The following is a 17,290-nucleotide window of genomic DNA, read 5'->3' on the forward strand; positions in this document are numbered from 1 at the left end:
GCGTGATCCTCAATACGATCCTCAATTGGATGGAACTGAAATAAATACTTTTAATGTTGCGATCCTATTGGACTTATGATAGCAACCTGAATTGTAACAAAGCACTGTTGGCCAGAGGAGAACTGGCACCCCGACTAAGCCTGGTTTCTCCCAAGGTTTTTTTCTCCATTTTAACACCAATTTGCCACTTGTCTGCCACCTGATGTCACCTGATGGAGTTTGGGTTCCTTGCCGCTGTCGCCTCTGGCTTGCTTAGTTGGGGACACTTGACTTGACATTTGATATTCAACAGTGCTTTGATCTGCCTGCATTGGCACTATTCTTTAAGAGCTGCTGTGCAGCCAAACAATGTACCAGTTATCAATGTAAAGCTGCTTTGACACAATCTACATTGTAAAAAGCGTTATATAAATAAAGGTGACTTGACTTGACTTGACTTAACTTAGCTCATCCCTTCAGCATGGCGGCATAGGTATTCCGTTCCCCATAGCGCCCTCTAGGGGACGCAGTGTGAGTTCCCTTTCTAAAAGGGAATGTCTTAGGTTACACATGTAACCATGGTTCCCTGAGAATAGGAAACGAGACGCTGTCTCTCTTTGCCATGCTTTGGGTATTCCAGACAAGAAGTGGATGACGTATTTCACAGGTGCTCTTTTATACTCATGGTCACACCAGTGGCGACGTCATTGGCTGCCGCCTGCCAATTTAAAGTTCATTGTCATGTTTAGACTCATTCTTCAGAAACCAGTCATGCCAGAGGCATTCCACATAGTGCCCTCTAGGGGATGCAGCGTCTCGTTCCCTATTCTCAGGGAACTATGGTTCCATGCGTAACCTAAGACATTTTCTTTAAGCCTGATGTTAACAAGTTGGGGGCATGTCAGTGAGAAACGTGGCGGAATATGAGGTATTCAGCAGTCATACTGTCAGGCATTTTTATTTACAACTAAATAAGATAACTGCCTGCACAAAACATGACAGCACTGTAATATATCAATATAATATGGGACCATAAATTTTACATTGGCTTCATAAATTATTTAAAAACATAAAAAAGCAAAACACACCTGATGCATGTTATTTGATCTTCATTTTCTAGAAGTATAGTTTAAAATAATGAATAGTGACGTTCGGCACCGAGGCTCTGAAGCTTGTATCAAAAAAGAAACATCTCACATTGAAGCACTGTACCAGAGCTTGAGTCATTAGGCTTGTTCAACTTGATGCAGCGCCGTACAGACTGATCGGCGGCTGACTTGAAGCAGTGCATGCCGGTAAGAAATTTTGTCCGACTTGAGACCGCGCCGATGCCATGTGACTGTGAGGTGTGGCATCAAAGTACCGCGAGAGCGATTTGAGATCAGCCGCCTGAGTTAGCCAGCGCAGTTTCTCAGGCCCTGTCCCTAATGGCACACTTCATGTGCACTTTCGGTCTTGTGGACTTCCAATGGCCGTTGCGTGCGCATGTCCGTTAAGTCAAGACTGTAGGGTGTCCCATTCGTCATTTAAGCTTAAAGAAGGGTGCTCGTGAGCGCCTCTTTTGCGGCTGCTATGCGCCCTCGATGCACACTTCAGCTGAGCCCGCAAGACTGCGAGCTACGCAGACTTTACCCGGCAGTCAAAGCAGCATTACATTGTGAAAGTGCAGACTCAGAGGAAGACCGTGAGGGTTTAGTGTGCCATTTGGGACAGGGCCTTAAGAGGAGCTGCACGAGTGCTGATGACGACACAGCTGTTCCATGATTGCCCGGATTCACCGCATGACAACGATCACGTGTGTTTCGTGTTTATTTTCACGCCTTCAGGTCCACTAATGCTCACAAATCTGTATTTTTATAACAGTTAAAGCTCTTTTCATGTATTCGCGATGTTATATTGTGTCATGTTTATCAAAATAAAACTGATGAAAAACTTAGACCCCACTACATTAGTTTTTATATCGTAGGCTATATGCTTATATTGAACTTTATTCTTGTAAAAACAGAACCTGTAAGCAGTACATAAAGTATTGAATGAAAATGTATCTGAAACATCGGTGTATTAGTCAAATATTGCATTTATTTAACTTCAGCTGTGATAAAGTATGCAAATGCAGCACGAGCGTCACTACGAGAAGCAGAAAGTGTTCGACTTCACGTCTCCGTTTTCAGCTCCTCCCCGCCTGCACGCGGCTACTCTCGCCGATCGGTTACATCCAGCCGCAGCCGATGTCGAACACACCTATTTTGTCATAACCACATGATCAGTGACGTCCAAAGCATCGTTTTCGCACACAACCACCACGTGACTGCTATGTATTCTGATTCAAAAATGGAGTGAACCCCTTGTGCAGCTTGAGTGTTATTTGCTTCTTTGATACAGGGGCGCCCCCAAGGGGTGGCCACCCCTGTATAAATTCTGGCCACCTCAGTATGATTTTGCAGTGGGTACTATTAATTTAAATGCATAATGTAAATTCACAAGTTCATGAAGTGAAAGAAAATAAAATGCCACCAAAGATTGGCGCCACCAGAGCAGCTTTGCTGTTTCACTGCCCCCAAGAGTCTAAATAGAAATATCTACAGACCTGAATTTCAAATGTTTTTATAATTACTGTGAAAAGGGTAGGGTAGGATAGGTAGGGGTGTGCGATATATTTAGCCTGCGATTTTATCATAATTGTTGTTTTAACGATGCACAAACGATCTGACATCCCTGTATGTGATGTTGTCTTGTAGATTAGACTAGTGTCGGTGCGCATTTAGAGTGCACGTTTTCACTGTGTGACTTTAATATACAGGTGCTGGTCATATAATTAGAATATCATCAAAAAGTTGATTTATTTCACTAATTCCATTCAAAAAGTGAAACTTGTATATTATATTCATTCATTACACACAGACTGATATATTTCAAATGTTTATTTCTTTTAATTTTGATGATTGTAACTGACAACTAAGGAAAATCCCAAATTCAGTATCTCAGAAAATTAGAATATTGTGAAAAGGTTCAATATTGAAGACACCTGGTGCCACACTCTAATCAGCTAATTAACTCAAAACACCTGCAAAGGCCTTTAAATGGTCTCTCAGTCTAGTTCTGTAGGCTACATAATCATGGGGAAGACTGCTGACTTGACAGTTGTCCAAAAGATGACCATTGACACCTTGCACAAGGAGGGCAAGAGACAAAAGGTCATTGCAAAAGAGGCTGGCTGTTCACAGAGCTCTGTGTCCAAGCACATTAATAGAGAGGCGAAGGGAAGGAAAAGATGTGGTAGAAAAAAAGTGTACAAGCAATAGGGATAACCGCACCCTGGAGAGGATTGTGAAACAAAACCCATTCAAAAATGTGGGGGAGATTCACAAAGAGTGGACTGCAGCTGGAGTCAGTGCTTCAAGAACCACTACGCGCAGACGTATGCAAGACATGGGTTTCAGCTGTCGCATTCCTTGTGTCAAGCCACTCTTGAACAACAGACAGCGTCAGAAGCGTCTCGCCTGGGCTAAAGACAAAAAGGACTGGACTGCTGCTGAGTGGTCCAAAGTTATGTTCTCTGATGAAAGTAAATTTTGCATTTCCTTTGGAAATCAGGGTCCCAGAGTCTGGAGAAAGAGAGGAGAGGCACACAATCCACGTTGCTTGAGGTCCAGTGTAAAGTTTCCACAGTCAGTGATGGTTTGGGGTGCCATGTTATCTGCTGGTGTTGGTCCACTGTGTTTTCTGAGGTCCAAGGTCAACGCAGCCGTATACCAGGAAGTTTTAGAGCACTTCATGCTTCCTGCAGCTGACCAACTTTATGGAGATGCAGATTTCATTTTCCAACAGGACTTGGCACCTGCACACAGTGCCAAAGCTACCAGTACCTGGTTTAAGGACCATGGTATCCCTGTTCTTAATTGGCCAGCAAACTTGCCTGACCTTAACCCCATAGAAAATCTATGGGGTATTGTGAAGAGGAAGATGCGATATGCCAGACCCAACAATGCAGAAGAGCTGAAGGCCACTATCAGAGCAACCTGGGCTCTTATAACACCTGAGCAGTGCCACAGACTGATCGACTCCATGCCACGCCGCATTGCTGCAGTAATTCAGGCAAAATGAGCCCCAGCTAAGTATTGAGTGCTGTACATGTTCATACTTTTCAGTTGGCCAAGATTTCTAAAAATCCTTTCTTTGTATTGGTCTTAAGTAATATTCTAATTTTCTGAGATACTGAATTTGGGATTTTCCTTAGTTGTCAGTTATAATCATCAAAATTAAAAGAAATAAACATAATAATATACAAGTTTCACTTTTTGAATGGAATTAGTGAAATAAATCAACTTTTTGATGATATTCTAATTATATGACCAGCACCTGTAGTTAATAAATATCACAGTGACGTTTTTCTCCAGATATCAGCATGATAACAAATGTTATATTAATTTTATTCATGTTTACATTTTAGACATCATTGCCTGTTTTTGCACAATTTCGTAAAAAATGTATGTATTTGTTGACATGGTTTTAAAGCTATTTATCCAATTTGTTGGCCTTAAAACATCTTAAAATGCACATGTGTACACCAGGGAAATATACATTTTCTCGGGGGAACATGCCCCCAATTATGAAACTCTGCGTACGGCCCTGCTTCTATTCTATCTAACGAAATCTGAGGTAAACGTGTATTCTCATATGCTGGGCCGCATTAATGCACGGGCTTACCTGGGCTTAAGCCCAGGGCCCCAGGCTGAGGGAAAAAAATATAATGTTATTATGTGTTGACTGTCCCTTTAACATCGCTTTGCTTTGAATACATGTGCGGGCGCGCCGCGTCTAGCAGCAAAAAAACTCACTGTAGGCTATCGCACACCGGGCCTTGTCTATTAACTCATGGGCTTAGGATTTAAAAGTTTGTGAATAAGACTGCTTGTGTTGATCGAAGAATATCCCTAAAAACTGCTACAGTAGCCCAATGTACAACTCTACACAATTAGTTAATTATTAATTTGTAAATGCATTATTTTTTTTCCATAAACTTATTCACAGACTCATACATTTATTCATATAAATTCATACATTATTTAATGACATGTGAAAACTAATATTTATTTAGACTAAACATTTGTATTGCCATATACAGCTTTCGTAGCACAAACTGAAATATTACTTGAAACAATGAAAAATGGCTGGGTCAGCTGGAACGCAAATGGCAGATTTTTCCGCCTTTTGACCACAAGATGTCGTTAGTGGTGTGCCATGTTGAAAAGCTTCGAGTAACGAACCATTTTATGATACAGTTTAGGGGAAAGCCTCAGTGCTTTGCAAAGCTTCATTTCACCATCACTAGTTTAAAAATGTATTTAATTTAAAATGTATTTCTGTGTAGGTAGGGCACACCGCCATCTTACTCCGACGAAAGTGAATTGAATGCACCTGACGAAGTGTTGTTTATGTAAATAAGTTATTTCATACCCACTGTATACAAATAAATTACTGTACATAATTTACAATCAATTACAACATTTGCCAGTTGTGTCAAAGCGCAGTTATCTGGTGCCCAGCTGACAGAAAATAAAATAAAGAAAATAAATAAACATATTTGATATATTAAAACGTTTGTGTATTATCAGTTGTTATTTCATTATTATGATATCATTTTTTTTTGGTTCTACTTTTTGGTTCTTGCATGGTTAAATATCAAAAAATATAAAAGGTGTGCATGATAGCTGACACCTAGATGGACATTTTACAGTTGGTTTTATGACTATAAATTATTTAAATGTTATTGAGCTTTAAATTATGGCATATTTATATATGAGTACAGTATGACATACATAGCAATTTTTACATATGATTTGACAGTTTACTTTAGTAAATATCAAAAATATAAAAGGTGAGTATAGCTGACACGTAGATGAACGCTTTACAGTTGGGTTCGACTGTAAATTGTTCTCTTCAAATGCTATTGAAGTTAGAAATGTGTATACCAATGTCGTATGTAACTTTAGAGACGGTCCCTAAATGTGCGAACATCGAATGTCCAACGTCAAACCAACTTTATGCCAGTGACGTACACATGGTCAGTGAGTCATAAGCAAACATTAGGCACAAATGTGTGGTATTCACTTATTGCGAACTGCGCTGAAACCTCGATCCTGTGGAACAAAAGCGGTCTGACTTTAAATCATGCAGCACTCACATTTATTTAATTGAATTAGCCTTTTTAAGTTTAATAATCACATATCTGAGCGGTGACTCTGTTTTTCCATCCCCAAATTTAAGACTTTAAGGACCCATAGAAACCCTGAAATTTCATACAATTTTAAACTTTAAACCATGAAGCTTTTATTTTGGCGGAAAACCTCTGGAACCCTTGCAAGCTATACTATATACAGTATATACAGTGCCCTCCACTAATATTGGCACCCATGGTAAATGTGAGCAAAGGCTGTGAAAAATGTCTTTATTGTTTACAAACAATATTGTTTACATGAAAACAAACAATTGCAAACAAAGTTTTATTAAAAAACAAATATCTTTGTTAAATATATGTGTGCCACAGTTATTAGCTCCTTTATGAATTCATCCCTTAGTCATTCATCACAATGGGTAAGACCAAAGAACATAGCTGTGATGTGCTGGAAAAGGTTGTTGAGCTTCACAAAATGCGAAGTGGCTATAAGAAAATAGCAAAAACTGAAAATGCCCATTTCCACCATCATGGCAATAATTAAGAAATTCCAGTCAACTGGAAATGTTATGAATCAGCCTGGAAGAGATCGTGTGTCTATCTTGTCCCAACACACTGTCAGGAGGATGGTTTGAGTGGTCAAAAAATCTTAAATAATCACAGCTGGAGAATTGCAGAAGTTGGGTCTTGGGGTCAGAAAGTCTCTGAAACTACAATCCAACATCACCTACTTCACCACAAATTGTTTGAAAGGGTTTCAAGAAAAAAGCCTCTACTCTCATCCAAAAACTCAAGCATCTTCAGTTTGCCAGACACTACTAGAACTTCAAATGGGATCTGGTTATATGGTCAGATGAAACCAAAATAGAGCTTTTTTGGCAATAAACACCAGAGATGGGTTTGGCACACACAAAGAGGTAGCCATATGGAAAAGTCCCTGATGTCCAGAGTTAAACATGATCAAGGGTCTTTAATATTTTAGGTCTGTTTTTCCATCAGAGGACCTGGGCATCCTGTTAGGATACATGTCATCATGGACATGGAAATATCAACAGATATTAAATGAACACCTGATTGCCTCTGCCAGAAAGCTTAAAATGGGCAGTGGTAGGATCTTTCAGCAGTACAGTGATCCAAAACATACATCAAAATCAACACAAAAATGGTTTACTGATCACAAAATCAAAGTCTTGCCCTGGCCATCCCAGTCCCCTGACTTAACATTTAAAATATTCAGTCACAAAATTCATAAGCCCATAATAAACAAAATAAAATATTTTATAATAATATATATATATATATATTTTTTTTTAAATAAAGTATTTTTCACAGATAAAAAAAAAAATCACACATTCCTAAGGAAAAGTCTTGTTCAGACATTAAGCAGTAAGGAGAGCATATATTCTTCACCATTATAATAATAATAAAAAAAAAGATATATCTGAAATTAGAAGCATCTCATTTCCTGTTGCCCAGAAATGCAAAGAGGTGTATTTTAAAATCACAAATGACATTTGTCCAACCTGAATTTTTAAGACTAATGTTTAATGTGGTTTAGTCAAATGTATCTTTATTTTGCAACACTGATAGAAACAGTGGAACAATTATATCTAGAACTTTTGGAACATGGAACGTGTTTTACCCATTATTTCTTGGGAGAAGGTCATGTTTTAATTGTGACTATTGTGTGTGACTATTAAGAATCTGCTAAACAAATCCTGCGTACAAAGCTTTCTAACTTGTCTTAAATAAACAGAATTATAGGAGTTGTCTTGCCTTTACGTCATTGCTTCACACCCAGTAGTGGCGGAACATTACGATCTGATATGCCAAGCGCCATAAACTAAGAAGCAGAACAGCAGAAGCAGAAGAAAAAGGTAAATAAGCACTTTAGAAGCTTTTTATTTTTCTTGGCCTATCATTCAGAATAAAATGAGTGACCTGGACCAATCAGTTAAGCGTTAAAACAGCTTTTGACGTAATTAGACGTGTAGACTTAAATAGACAAATTAAACGTAGGCTAATTACGAAGGCTACCTTTAATTTGTCTATTTGAGTCTGACAGTATATAGCACTTTACCAAGGTGCTTAGTTTACATCGTATTGGGAAACATGTTTTAGTATTGACTAGATGTAGAAATGCATGTGAGGATCTGCTCTCGAACTATCCATTGATTCCCATCTAAATACCACAGTTAGATTAAAAAAAAAAAAAAATACTCAATTGTATACTGGCAAAAACAAAACAAAACAAACAAACAAACAAACAAAAAAAAAAACTCAAAACGGCCAACGCTTATTATTGCTGCATAATATCGATGAATGTTCGGATGCGGAAGCGCATGATATATAAGGGACCATCTAAAAATTATCCACTGCGTTAAAACGTCGCTACGGTACAAATGAGTTGTGTTAATGCAGGTTTTTTAACAATGGTTTTATGTTTGGTTCAGTTCTGATGGCTTGGCACATATAGTGTTTTTTGTTATTCTATGCTTAGGCGACAGAAACAGTAAGTAAAAAATACTATTTTTTATTTTAAAAAATCCACTTGTACACATTCGTAGTGTATTGTATAATATAAAATAAATATATTTAAAAATTAACACTGGCAGCTCACAAATTTATAAATGGTAAGAAATTTTTAGACCACTAACTGTGAGAGTAACAACAAGAACAACAACAACAACAAAAAACTACACACTTGTTTGTAAGGGAGATTGGGAATTATTATTCAATACATCTGTCATGTCACATGACAAAAGAGCGGACGTTGTGTATTGAACCGTGGATGTCGTAACGAAAGGTTTAATATTATATTTGAGAATTGTGGCATCCCTACTTTTGACACTTTGCTGAATCTGCTCTGGCTGTGCGCAACCTGCGCATTCATGTGTTTTGGAGAAGGCGTGGCTTTGAGAGTGCTCTGAAGGGAGGGTGGGATCTAATGTAATCAATTGTTAATAGATAACCACCCGAATACTACAAGTGTAGTGCAATAATCCTGAGCTAATAAAATCAACAGCAGTGGAGAGTAAGGGTGTCTTCTGCACATTCAACCACAGTTGGAGCATGCGCATGTGTAACAAGCCCAGTGGGCAGACCACTGACGCCTTATGGAAAGAAAATATATTTCCCTATATATGAATGATCAATATATTACATGATTTAACAGTATATTTGAAAATATTCAGAAAATATATTGCGTAAATATATTACAATATATTGAATAATACATAAGGAATTGCCGCTTTTCATATATTGAAAAATATGTGATCAGATATGGTACTGCATGCATAATATATTGCAGATATATTTACTCATGCAGTATAAACACATATATGGTAAAATATGTTATGTAACACATTTCTTATATTTTATAATTTTTTACATTTTAAATGATTCATATTTTCAAATTAGTTAACAAAAGCACACCTGCATGTACTAAAGTTTCTACCAAAGAGACTATCACTGTGCTATAGCATGCACAGCTGTTACTTTTTAAATAAAGTTATTATAGTCTTAATGGTGTTCAGCCAATCATAAACCTAACCTCAGGCTCTACTCTTCAGCACAATGGTAATCCTCAATGCATATATTGCAGTATATTGAAAAATATAATCACAAGTTTCCCATATATGGAAATGTATTATGTAATATATCGCATTATATTTGGCAGTATATTCTTATATATTTTTGTTCCGTAAGGGACACCTCAGCCATCAACTTGCACCTTCTGAAACTGTTTCAACAGGACTTCCTGAGAGAGGTGGGCTCGCATTGTGACAACATCCAGATTCATACCTACTCTAGGAATGTGATGTGTTGGCTGTGTTGTATCATGCTCTTCTGCATATTGCCTGTCAATCTGAGACAATGTAAATGATCACGCAGTTTGTGCTTGTGTACTTGTAACACAGTCTCTGACTGCACCACGACAAGCCAGTCATCCAAATAATTCAGACGTGCATCCCCTTTGCTTTTAGTGTGGAGAGCGCAGCATCCACATATTTCATGAATGTCAGTGGGGACAAAGACCGACCGAAGAGGAGCACCATAAATTGGCAAAAAGCGCCGGTGCTACGGGGCTATCTGAATATGAAAATAGGCATCTTTCAGATCCACCAAGAGAAACCAATCTCCCAGTCCAATCTGTGAAAGAATTTGCTTCTGTGCGATCATTTGAATGAGCACTTTGCCAGCTCACGATTCAAAAGTCTCAAATCAAGGATGTGGCACAGGCCTTGGCCCTTCTTTGGTACTAAAAAATAATGGCTGTTGGATTCCGCTCTTCACATTCTGTCTCTGCGCGAAAATGCTGAGTGAACGCTTCCACTGCATCACCAAACAGACCCGTTGGACTCACTGGTGTGTCCAGGAGCGCTGCCTTGTTGGAGTTCTTTAAGTCAAAGAGGACAATCCAGCACAACTGGCGTACCAGGTTTTTGAGAGCTCCTCATGAACTGCACGGAAGAATGGTGCTGGCTTTTGAGGTCCAGTCTTCTGGCGGCGGCCTGACTAGAGATAACATTCATCCAGCCATCCAGCAAAGGAAGACCACTCCAACCCCAGCTCATCCACAGCCTCAGTGAGGACCCTCATCAGCTCGTTGTCCACGTTTGTATGTGGTTCACTCATATCCGTCCGCAGCTTTGACATTTTCATGGGGCTGCAGCCACACTCCTCTCTCTCCGATGCCGCTATGGACATAGCGTCCTCATTGTCCTCAGACATGACAAAAGCATTCGGTGCCATGTTATATAGACAGAAGAGGCGGAGCCTCCATGTGAGCTCAAACACTATTAGCAGGTGCTCTACACAGGTGTGATCCAATTAGGCTTCAGTATTTTCAGAGAAAGGTGTTCAGACATCAAACTCAAGTTGACCGCGACCAGTACACAGGTCAGAAAACTAAGCAGGCAAATCTTTTTTGTGCTTACTCTTTCACAATTCAAACACATAAAAAGCAGTATTTTGCACAGATAATTCTGAAGTATCATGTCCACAAATAGAGGATGAGTGGTACCATGTGCATCACTGAGTTTGAGACAATTAAAAGTGCTAATAAACAATATATTACTAGTGTTTCACTACTGTTGATGCACTGAGCATCATAATGGATCCAGCATCATATTGGATTTTGAAGTCTGAGTTGTTGTGCTTTTCCAGAGTTTCCCAGTCACTACTCTAACATGAGGAGGCTTTCCAGTTAAAAGTTCCTGTTGGTAACTAGGATATTCTCACTTCTGTGGACAAATGAAATGCACCATTAGATTCAGTGGTGCCACCAGGACATTTTTTTAATATTGTGGCCAAAGGAACACAGTAAAAATCCTAAGGTGACACTAAAATGTATACTAAAAAAAACATTCAAGATCATTCTTAATTCAGTTAAAAATAAAGCTGATTATATGGAACATATTAAAAAAAATATCAGATTTCATATTTCGAGTTACAGAAACAATCTGGGTTGACCTGAGGAGACTATAGCTCCAAAATCTTTTACAAGGGAAATAAAACATGGTGAAACATGTTGTATATATTGTGAGTTCAAAGTTCAAAGTGATCCTCCCACGAACTCTAAAACTACTTTTGACATGCAGTCCCTGTTCTTGCACTGTCATGCATAAGTTCGATAGTTATCAGTCTATAAATCCATTGGTGAATGAGATGTGAAGCAGGCCGGGGCAGAGAGTCATGGCAGTGGAGCGAGGTCAATGGAGCGAATGTTAATGAGCCACACCTGCATGACACACTGGTCTTGAATCCCATGAAGTAGCTCCATAAGGATAAATGGAGTGACAATAGTGAAAGACAAGAAAGGACCAGGCCCTTTGCGTTGTTGTTTTATGTTTATATGCAGTCATCCGTGAGGCAGCTGCCACTTTCTTTCATTTTGTTGCTTATGCTTATTTTGTGATTAAACTTTATGTACCTCATTTGCCGGTTCCTGCCTCCTTCTTCCCTGAACAGAAACTTTGCTACAGATTAACTATACTTGTTTTTATGTTGATCTCAGGAACGTTCAAATGTCAGCCAACCAGGAAGCACAATCAGATGAACTGCTGGCTCTGGCGAGCATATATGATGAAGAGGAGTTTAACAGGACAGAATCAAGGCAGAGTGCCAAGATACATCTGTGCCTTGAGCTTCCTCCTAACTTCAGACTGCAAGTCAAGGGTAAGATTTTATACAAGATTTGGTAAAAAACAAAAATAATAAAATAAAAATAAACAATTTGATTTTGAAAAAAAATTCTACTTTGAATTTTTGTACTAAAAGCTTTCATAATAAACATGATACGAAGACCAAAAAAAGATATATAAAAACGTTTAAACAGAAGCTCTCATAACAATTATGCCTTTTCTCTCTAAACTAAGTCATAGTTTACCCTCATTCAGCTATTGATAAAAACAGTTACTTTTTCAGGATGTTCACTCTTTTTGTCCTTAAAACAACCAAACTCAAACCTCTTTAAGTTACTCCAAAAGTAAACTGAGTTTTTTTTTTGTCTTTGCATTTAAACTGTATGAAAAATTAAAAGTGGACTCTGATCTCATTGCTCAGCAATGAACCTGACTTAATTCCCATGAGTTCCATGTTTTTTTTTTTTTTCTTGCAATTTTGAGTTTATATATCACAATTCTGACCTTTTTTTCCTCAGAATTCTGTTTACACCTCATAATTCAGATTTTTTTTCTGCTACAGAATAAAAAAATAAAGGAAACTGCGAGTTTATAACTCTGAGAAAAAAGTCAGAATTTTAAAATACAGAATTATGAGATATAAACTAAGTCAACAAAATAAGAAAATAAGTCAACATTATGAAACAAAAAGTCACAATTACCTTTTTTATTTTTTATTCTGTGGCAGAAAAATGGATAGGATAAAAAGGATTCCACAGGATACAGGCAGAACAAAGTGGTGCACCTACACTTTAAAGTAACACATTCAGTATATTTATTTGATTAAATCACTGGCTTCTGTGGATTTATAATTGCAAATAGAAGGCCATATTGCAATTTTGATTTTAATTAAATTAAGTTTGGAGCTCTATTGCATGTGTTCCCCATAGTCTTTACGAGCTTGTTTTGCACATATTTTTCATAGGGAAGGCATGCATATAATGTAGTATATCCTTTCTACTCCCATTGGTTCTGAGTTTTGAACTACCTACAGACTACCCTTCATCATCAGCAACTGCGAGTTTAAACAAATTTTTTTCACTTAAAAACTGAGGTGCATAAGCTCAGATCAATGAGGCCTAAGATCAATCAGTTCCAAAAAGAAACACAAAACCTGTCCTAATTGAAATAAAACCTGTTGACAAAAAGATTAAATCCAATATTTTGGTGAAAATGTAGCGTAACAAGAGATTTATAAGCTATTTTTTGTAGGTCGGTCATTTTTTGACCAGCAACACCACAAGTGTAACCAAGTGGGAAGAAAATCCCAAAAAAGTAAAAAAAAATTTACAATACAAATAAGTTTTCAAATAAGTTTTCAAATAAGTTTTAGTACAAATAAGTTTTAGTCCAATGCAATAACATTAAATAAAATTTTTGGGAAAAAGAAAATGACCCAAACACAACATAAGGGATTTTAATCGCAATTGCGGGAAAAAAGTCCACGTTGTGAGATAAAAAGTCACAAATACCTTTTTTTATTAAGTATATTTATTTGATTATATAACACAATTTTTAATTCAATTAACTTTGGTGATATTGCATGTGTTCCCCATAGTCTTTATAAGCTTATGTTTTGTGCGTATTTTTCATAGGGGAGGCATACATAGAGTGTGGCATATCCTTTCTACCCCCCGTGGTTCTGAGTTTTGAACTACCTACAGACTACCCTTCATCATCTGCTCCAGTCTTTACTCTAAGCTCCAAATGGCTTTCAAGATTCCAGGTTTGCATTTTAGCATTGGTCTGAGCTAATTAAATGATAACATTCAAAGATTTTGTATTTTTATTTATAGAATTATTTGGTATTTTATGTTTGGACATAATATTGGTATAATGATAAAGGCATAACCATTAAGATAAAAATGCCCAATTAACAATTTATTTAATGTCTAAAAGATCACTGCACTTTGCAAGAGACTGGACGAACTTTGGGAAGAGAACAGGGGCAATGTGATTCTTTTTACCTGGATCCAGTTTCTAAAGGAAGAAACTCTAGAATTTCTGAACATCCAGTCTCCACTCGAGATCCAAACCATTGGTGGGCGGCCTCAATATGAATCTGGTCAGAACCAAGCTGTAGACACTGCTGTAGAAAAGAATAAAGTGCAAGAGTTGGACCAACGAGCAGTTCAAGAAATTGAGCCTCACACAGATATACTAACCCAGCTGCTGGATTTTAATGAAGCTCAGAAGCAGAAGGTGTTTGATGGCAAGGTTTTTTGCTGTGGAATCTGCTTCTCTGAGAATCAGGGTTCCAACTCTTTGCTCTTCAAAGAGTGTCAGCATGTCTACTGCAAGGCCTGTGTGAAGGAATACTTTCAGATCCAAATTAGAGATGGCAAAGTCCAGTGCCTTACTTGCCCTGAGCCTGAGTGTATGTCCATGGCCTCTCCTGCACAGGTACTTTTTCTTTTGTGTTTGTTCCTATTGAGCTATGAATAGGTTTTGACTATTAAGCAATTTAGCTGCTTGAACAGTAGTTTTCGACAAACTAACGCCATTGTACTGCTATTATACTGTAGGTGAAACTTCTCGTGGGCGAAGATGAATTTGCCCGCTATGACCACCTCCTTCTGAGGTCGAGTCTGAACCTAATGGCAGATGTTGATTATTGTCCACGCACGAGTTGCTGCATGGCTGTGATCATCGAGCCTGACACCAACATGGGCATCTGCCCCTCATGCCAGTTCGTCTTCTGCACACTCTGCAAGCGAACATACCATGGCCTCTCTCTCTGCAAAGAATGTAAGATCACAGTAAAGTGTCCTTTCATACAACAAGTACAGTTAGGTCAAGTCAATTTCATTTTTTATAGCAACTTACATTTGTGCATTTAGTAGATAATTTTATTGACTTAAAATAGAGGAAGCAATTTGTTACAGCTAACAATATTCATAGTATACCATAGCAGGTTTTATTAGAAAGCTAGATTAGCTAAAACAGATGTGAAATTTGAAAAAAGAACAAGAGCAATTTTGTGTGTGTGTGTGTGTGTGTGTGTGTGTGTGTGTGTGTGTGTGTGTGTGTTTAAGTGCCTTGGTTAAGGTTGTTTGCGGAAGAGATGTGTCTTTAGCTGCTTGTTGAAAGAGTTTATGGTCTCAGTCTGGGTGGAGGAAGCTCATTCCACCAAAGAGGAGCAGAGAGTGAAGTGAAGAAACAACAAGGCGCCACTCGTTCAGTGACTGTAACTGGCATTTAGCAGACTCTTATCCAAAGGGACTTACAGTAGAGTAAGCAATTCATCACAGAGCTTAGTTTTGTAGACCCCAATTGAACAGTGGATTTTTTGTCAACTGATGGGTTTTCAGGACTTACTTGCTTTTCACAATACACAGGGTTTCAAAGCAGCTTTACAGAAATTCATAATGCCGTCACTAGGTATGACATATAGTCTATTCTTGATGTACATAGTGTATAGTGATATCTTTTCTATGCAGATGAGCTGTGATTTTTCAGACCAACATCATTATTATGAGTGACATTGCATATATTGAACAGTCCAATAAAAAAGATTTTTTATTATTACTTTATTATGTATATGTAAGCAATAAGGTACGAGAGGCTGTGCTGTATCGTGAATAAGTCACGACTGAAGGTGTTGTTAGGCCTGCAGCCCCTTCAGCTGTGACTTATTCACGATACAGCACTAGCCTCGAGTACCTTATTGCTTTTATAAAACAGTTACCACACAATACAAATATTAAAGCCAAATATATGTATCAATGCAACTTTCATGAAGTAAACCTTTACTAAAAGACTTCCTTCCGCCGGAAAAATAGTCCCTGACTGTGAACAGCAACAGAAGTTACATTATTACGCCATTAGATGGCGGCAAAGACAGTCTTTATGAGAAAAGGACAAGATAATACATTGGGCATTTAAACAATTTTTTTATTGTGAACATAGGACTGACCTGAAGGAAAATGCTAAATCTGAATGCAGGTAATAAACTCGCTCACTCAGTCTTTTTCTCACAACGCTCTTCTACATAATACAGTAAGCTTCAGTGAACAATATCAACTGAGAACAAACAGTTTACATTGCTAAGAGTGGTTGTTAAGGGTGTTGTGTAGTAATACACAGAAACGTTGGGTGAAGCAGTCGTAGCCGTGTTTTATCGTGAATAAAACACAGCTATTGACCAATCAGAATCAAGCATACAAACTAATTGTTTTATCATTTTAAATAGGCAACTGGGCCTAACTGTTATATAAATTGTTTTAAAATTATATATACAGTTTTGATAATGTTCTTTTGCAGCATGTTTTTTTTATTTTTTTTTTTATTTATAACAAGACAATGTTATTCTCCTCTACAAAGTACAAATGGAAAAGGACCTACGTGAAAAGCGGCTATTTCAAGAGTCTTTAAATGAAGTCTGGCTGAAGGATAACTCCAAACGATGCCCTTCCTGTGGCACTAACATACAGGTCAGAAACTATAGCTCATGACTGCAGATTTCACTTTTGTTGTTTAACAGTGTAGTCTTTGTGTAGATTCTTAGTAAAAAGCTTTGAAAATTAAAGGATTATTTTTCTTTTTTTGTTGACTGAGATTAAAAAAAAAAAAAAAAAAAAGACCCAGAAGCAACATTAGTGGGTTATTAGTGGGTCATTTGTAAGATGCATGTATGATCAGATATGACTGTTAATTCCATGGATTTGTTAGTCTTATAAACAGACAATGTTCGTATGTGCAAGTGTGTTCTTGTGTGTTCTGATGTCCACACAACATTTTCAAGTCAGTGTGCAGTTAATAAGTACTACATACTTGTGTATATAAATGGGTAGAAACTAGAAAATAATGAGGAGTCCTCTTACTGTGTCTAAAATATTTTTTGGAAAGTATTTAGTTTCTTTTAAGTTACATTATTGTGTTTTTTCTACTCATTATACAACCCCATTTCCAGAAAAATTGGGACATTTTGTAAAATGCAATAAAATCAAGA

General features: G+C 37.6%; 1 protein-coding gene across 5 annotated transcripts in view; it reads left to right on the forward strand.

Moving 5' to 3' along the window:
- Positions 1–17,290, forward strand: part of LOC127496194 (E3 ubiquitin-protein ligase RNF14-like) — a 54,768-nt gene that overhangs the window by 17,133 nt on the left and 20,345 nt on the right. Inside the window, exons 2-6 of one of the 5 annotated variants that reach the window (XM_051863914.1) lie at positions 12,174–12,334; positions 13,935–14,065; positions 14,239–14,742; positions 14,865–15,087; positions 16,663–16,772. In XM_051863914.1, coding sequence (XP_051719874.1) covers positions 12,174–12,334; positions 13,935–14,065; positions 14,239–14,742; positions 14,865–15,087; positions 16,663–16,772 — 1,129 coding nt within the window. Of the gene's footprint in view, positions 1–7,895; positions 8,032–9,908; positions 9,924–12,173; positions 12,335–13,934; positions 14,066–14,238; positions 14,743–14,864; positions 15,088–16,662; positions 16,773–17,290 lie in introns of those variants that run through there. The other 4 variants (XM_051863913.1, XM_051863917.1, XM_051863918.1 and 1 more) reach the window with 4 other exon arrangements.

The sequence above is a fragment of the Ctenopharyngodon idella genome, chromosome 15 (assembly GCF_019924925.1).
Source record: "Ctenopharyngodon idella isolate HZGC_01 chromosome 15, HZGC01, whole genome shotgun sequence".
Classification (NCBI taxonomy): Eukaryota; Metazoa; Chordata; class Actinopteri; order Cypriniformes; family Xenocyprididae; genus Ctenopharyngodon; species Ctenopharyngodon idella.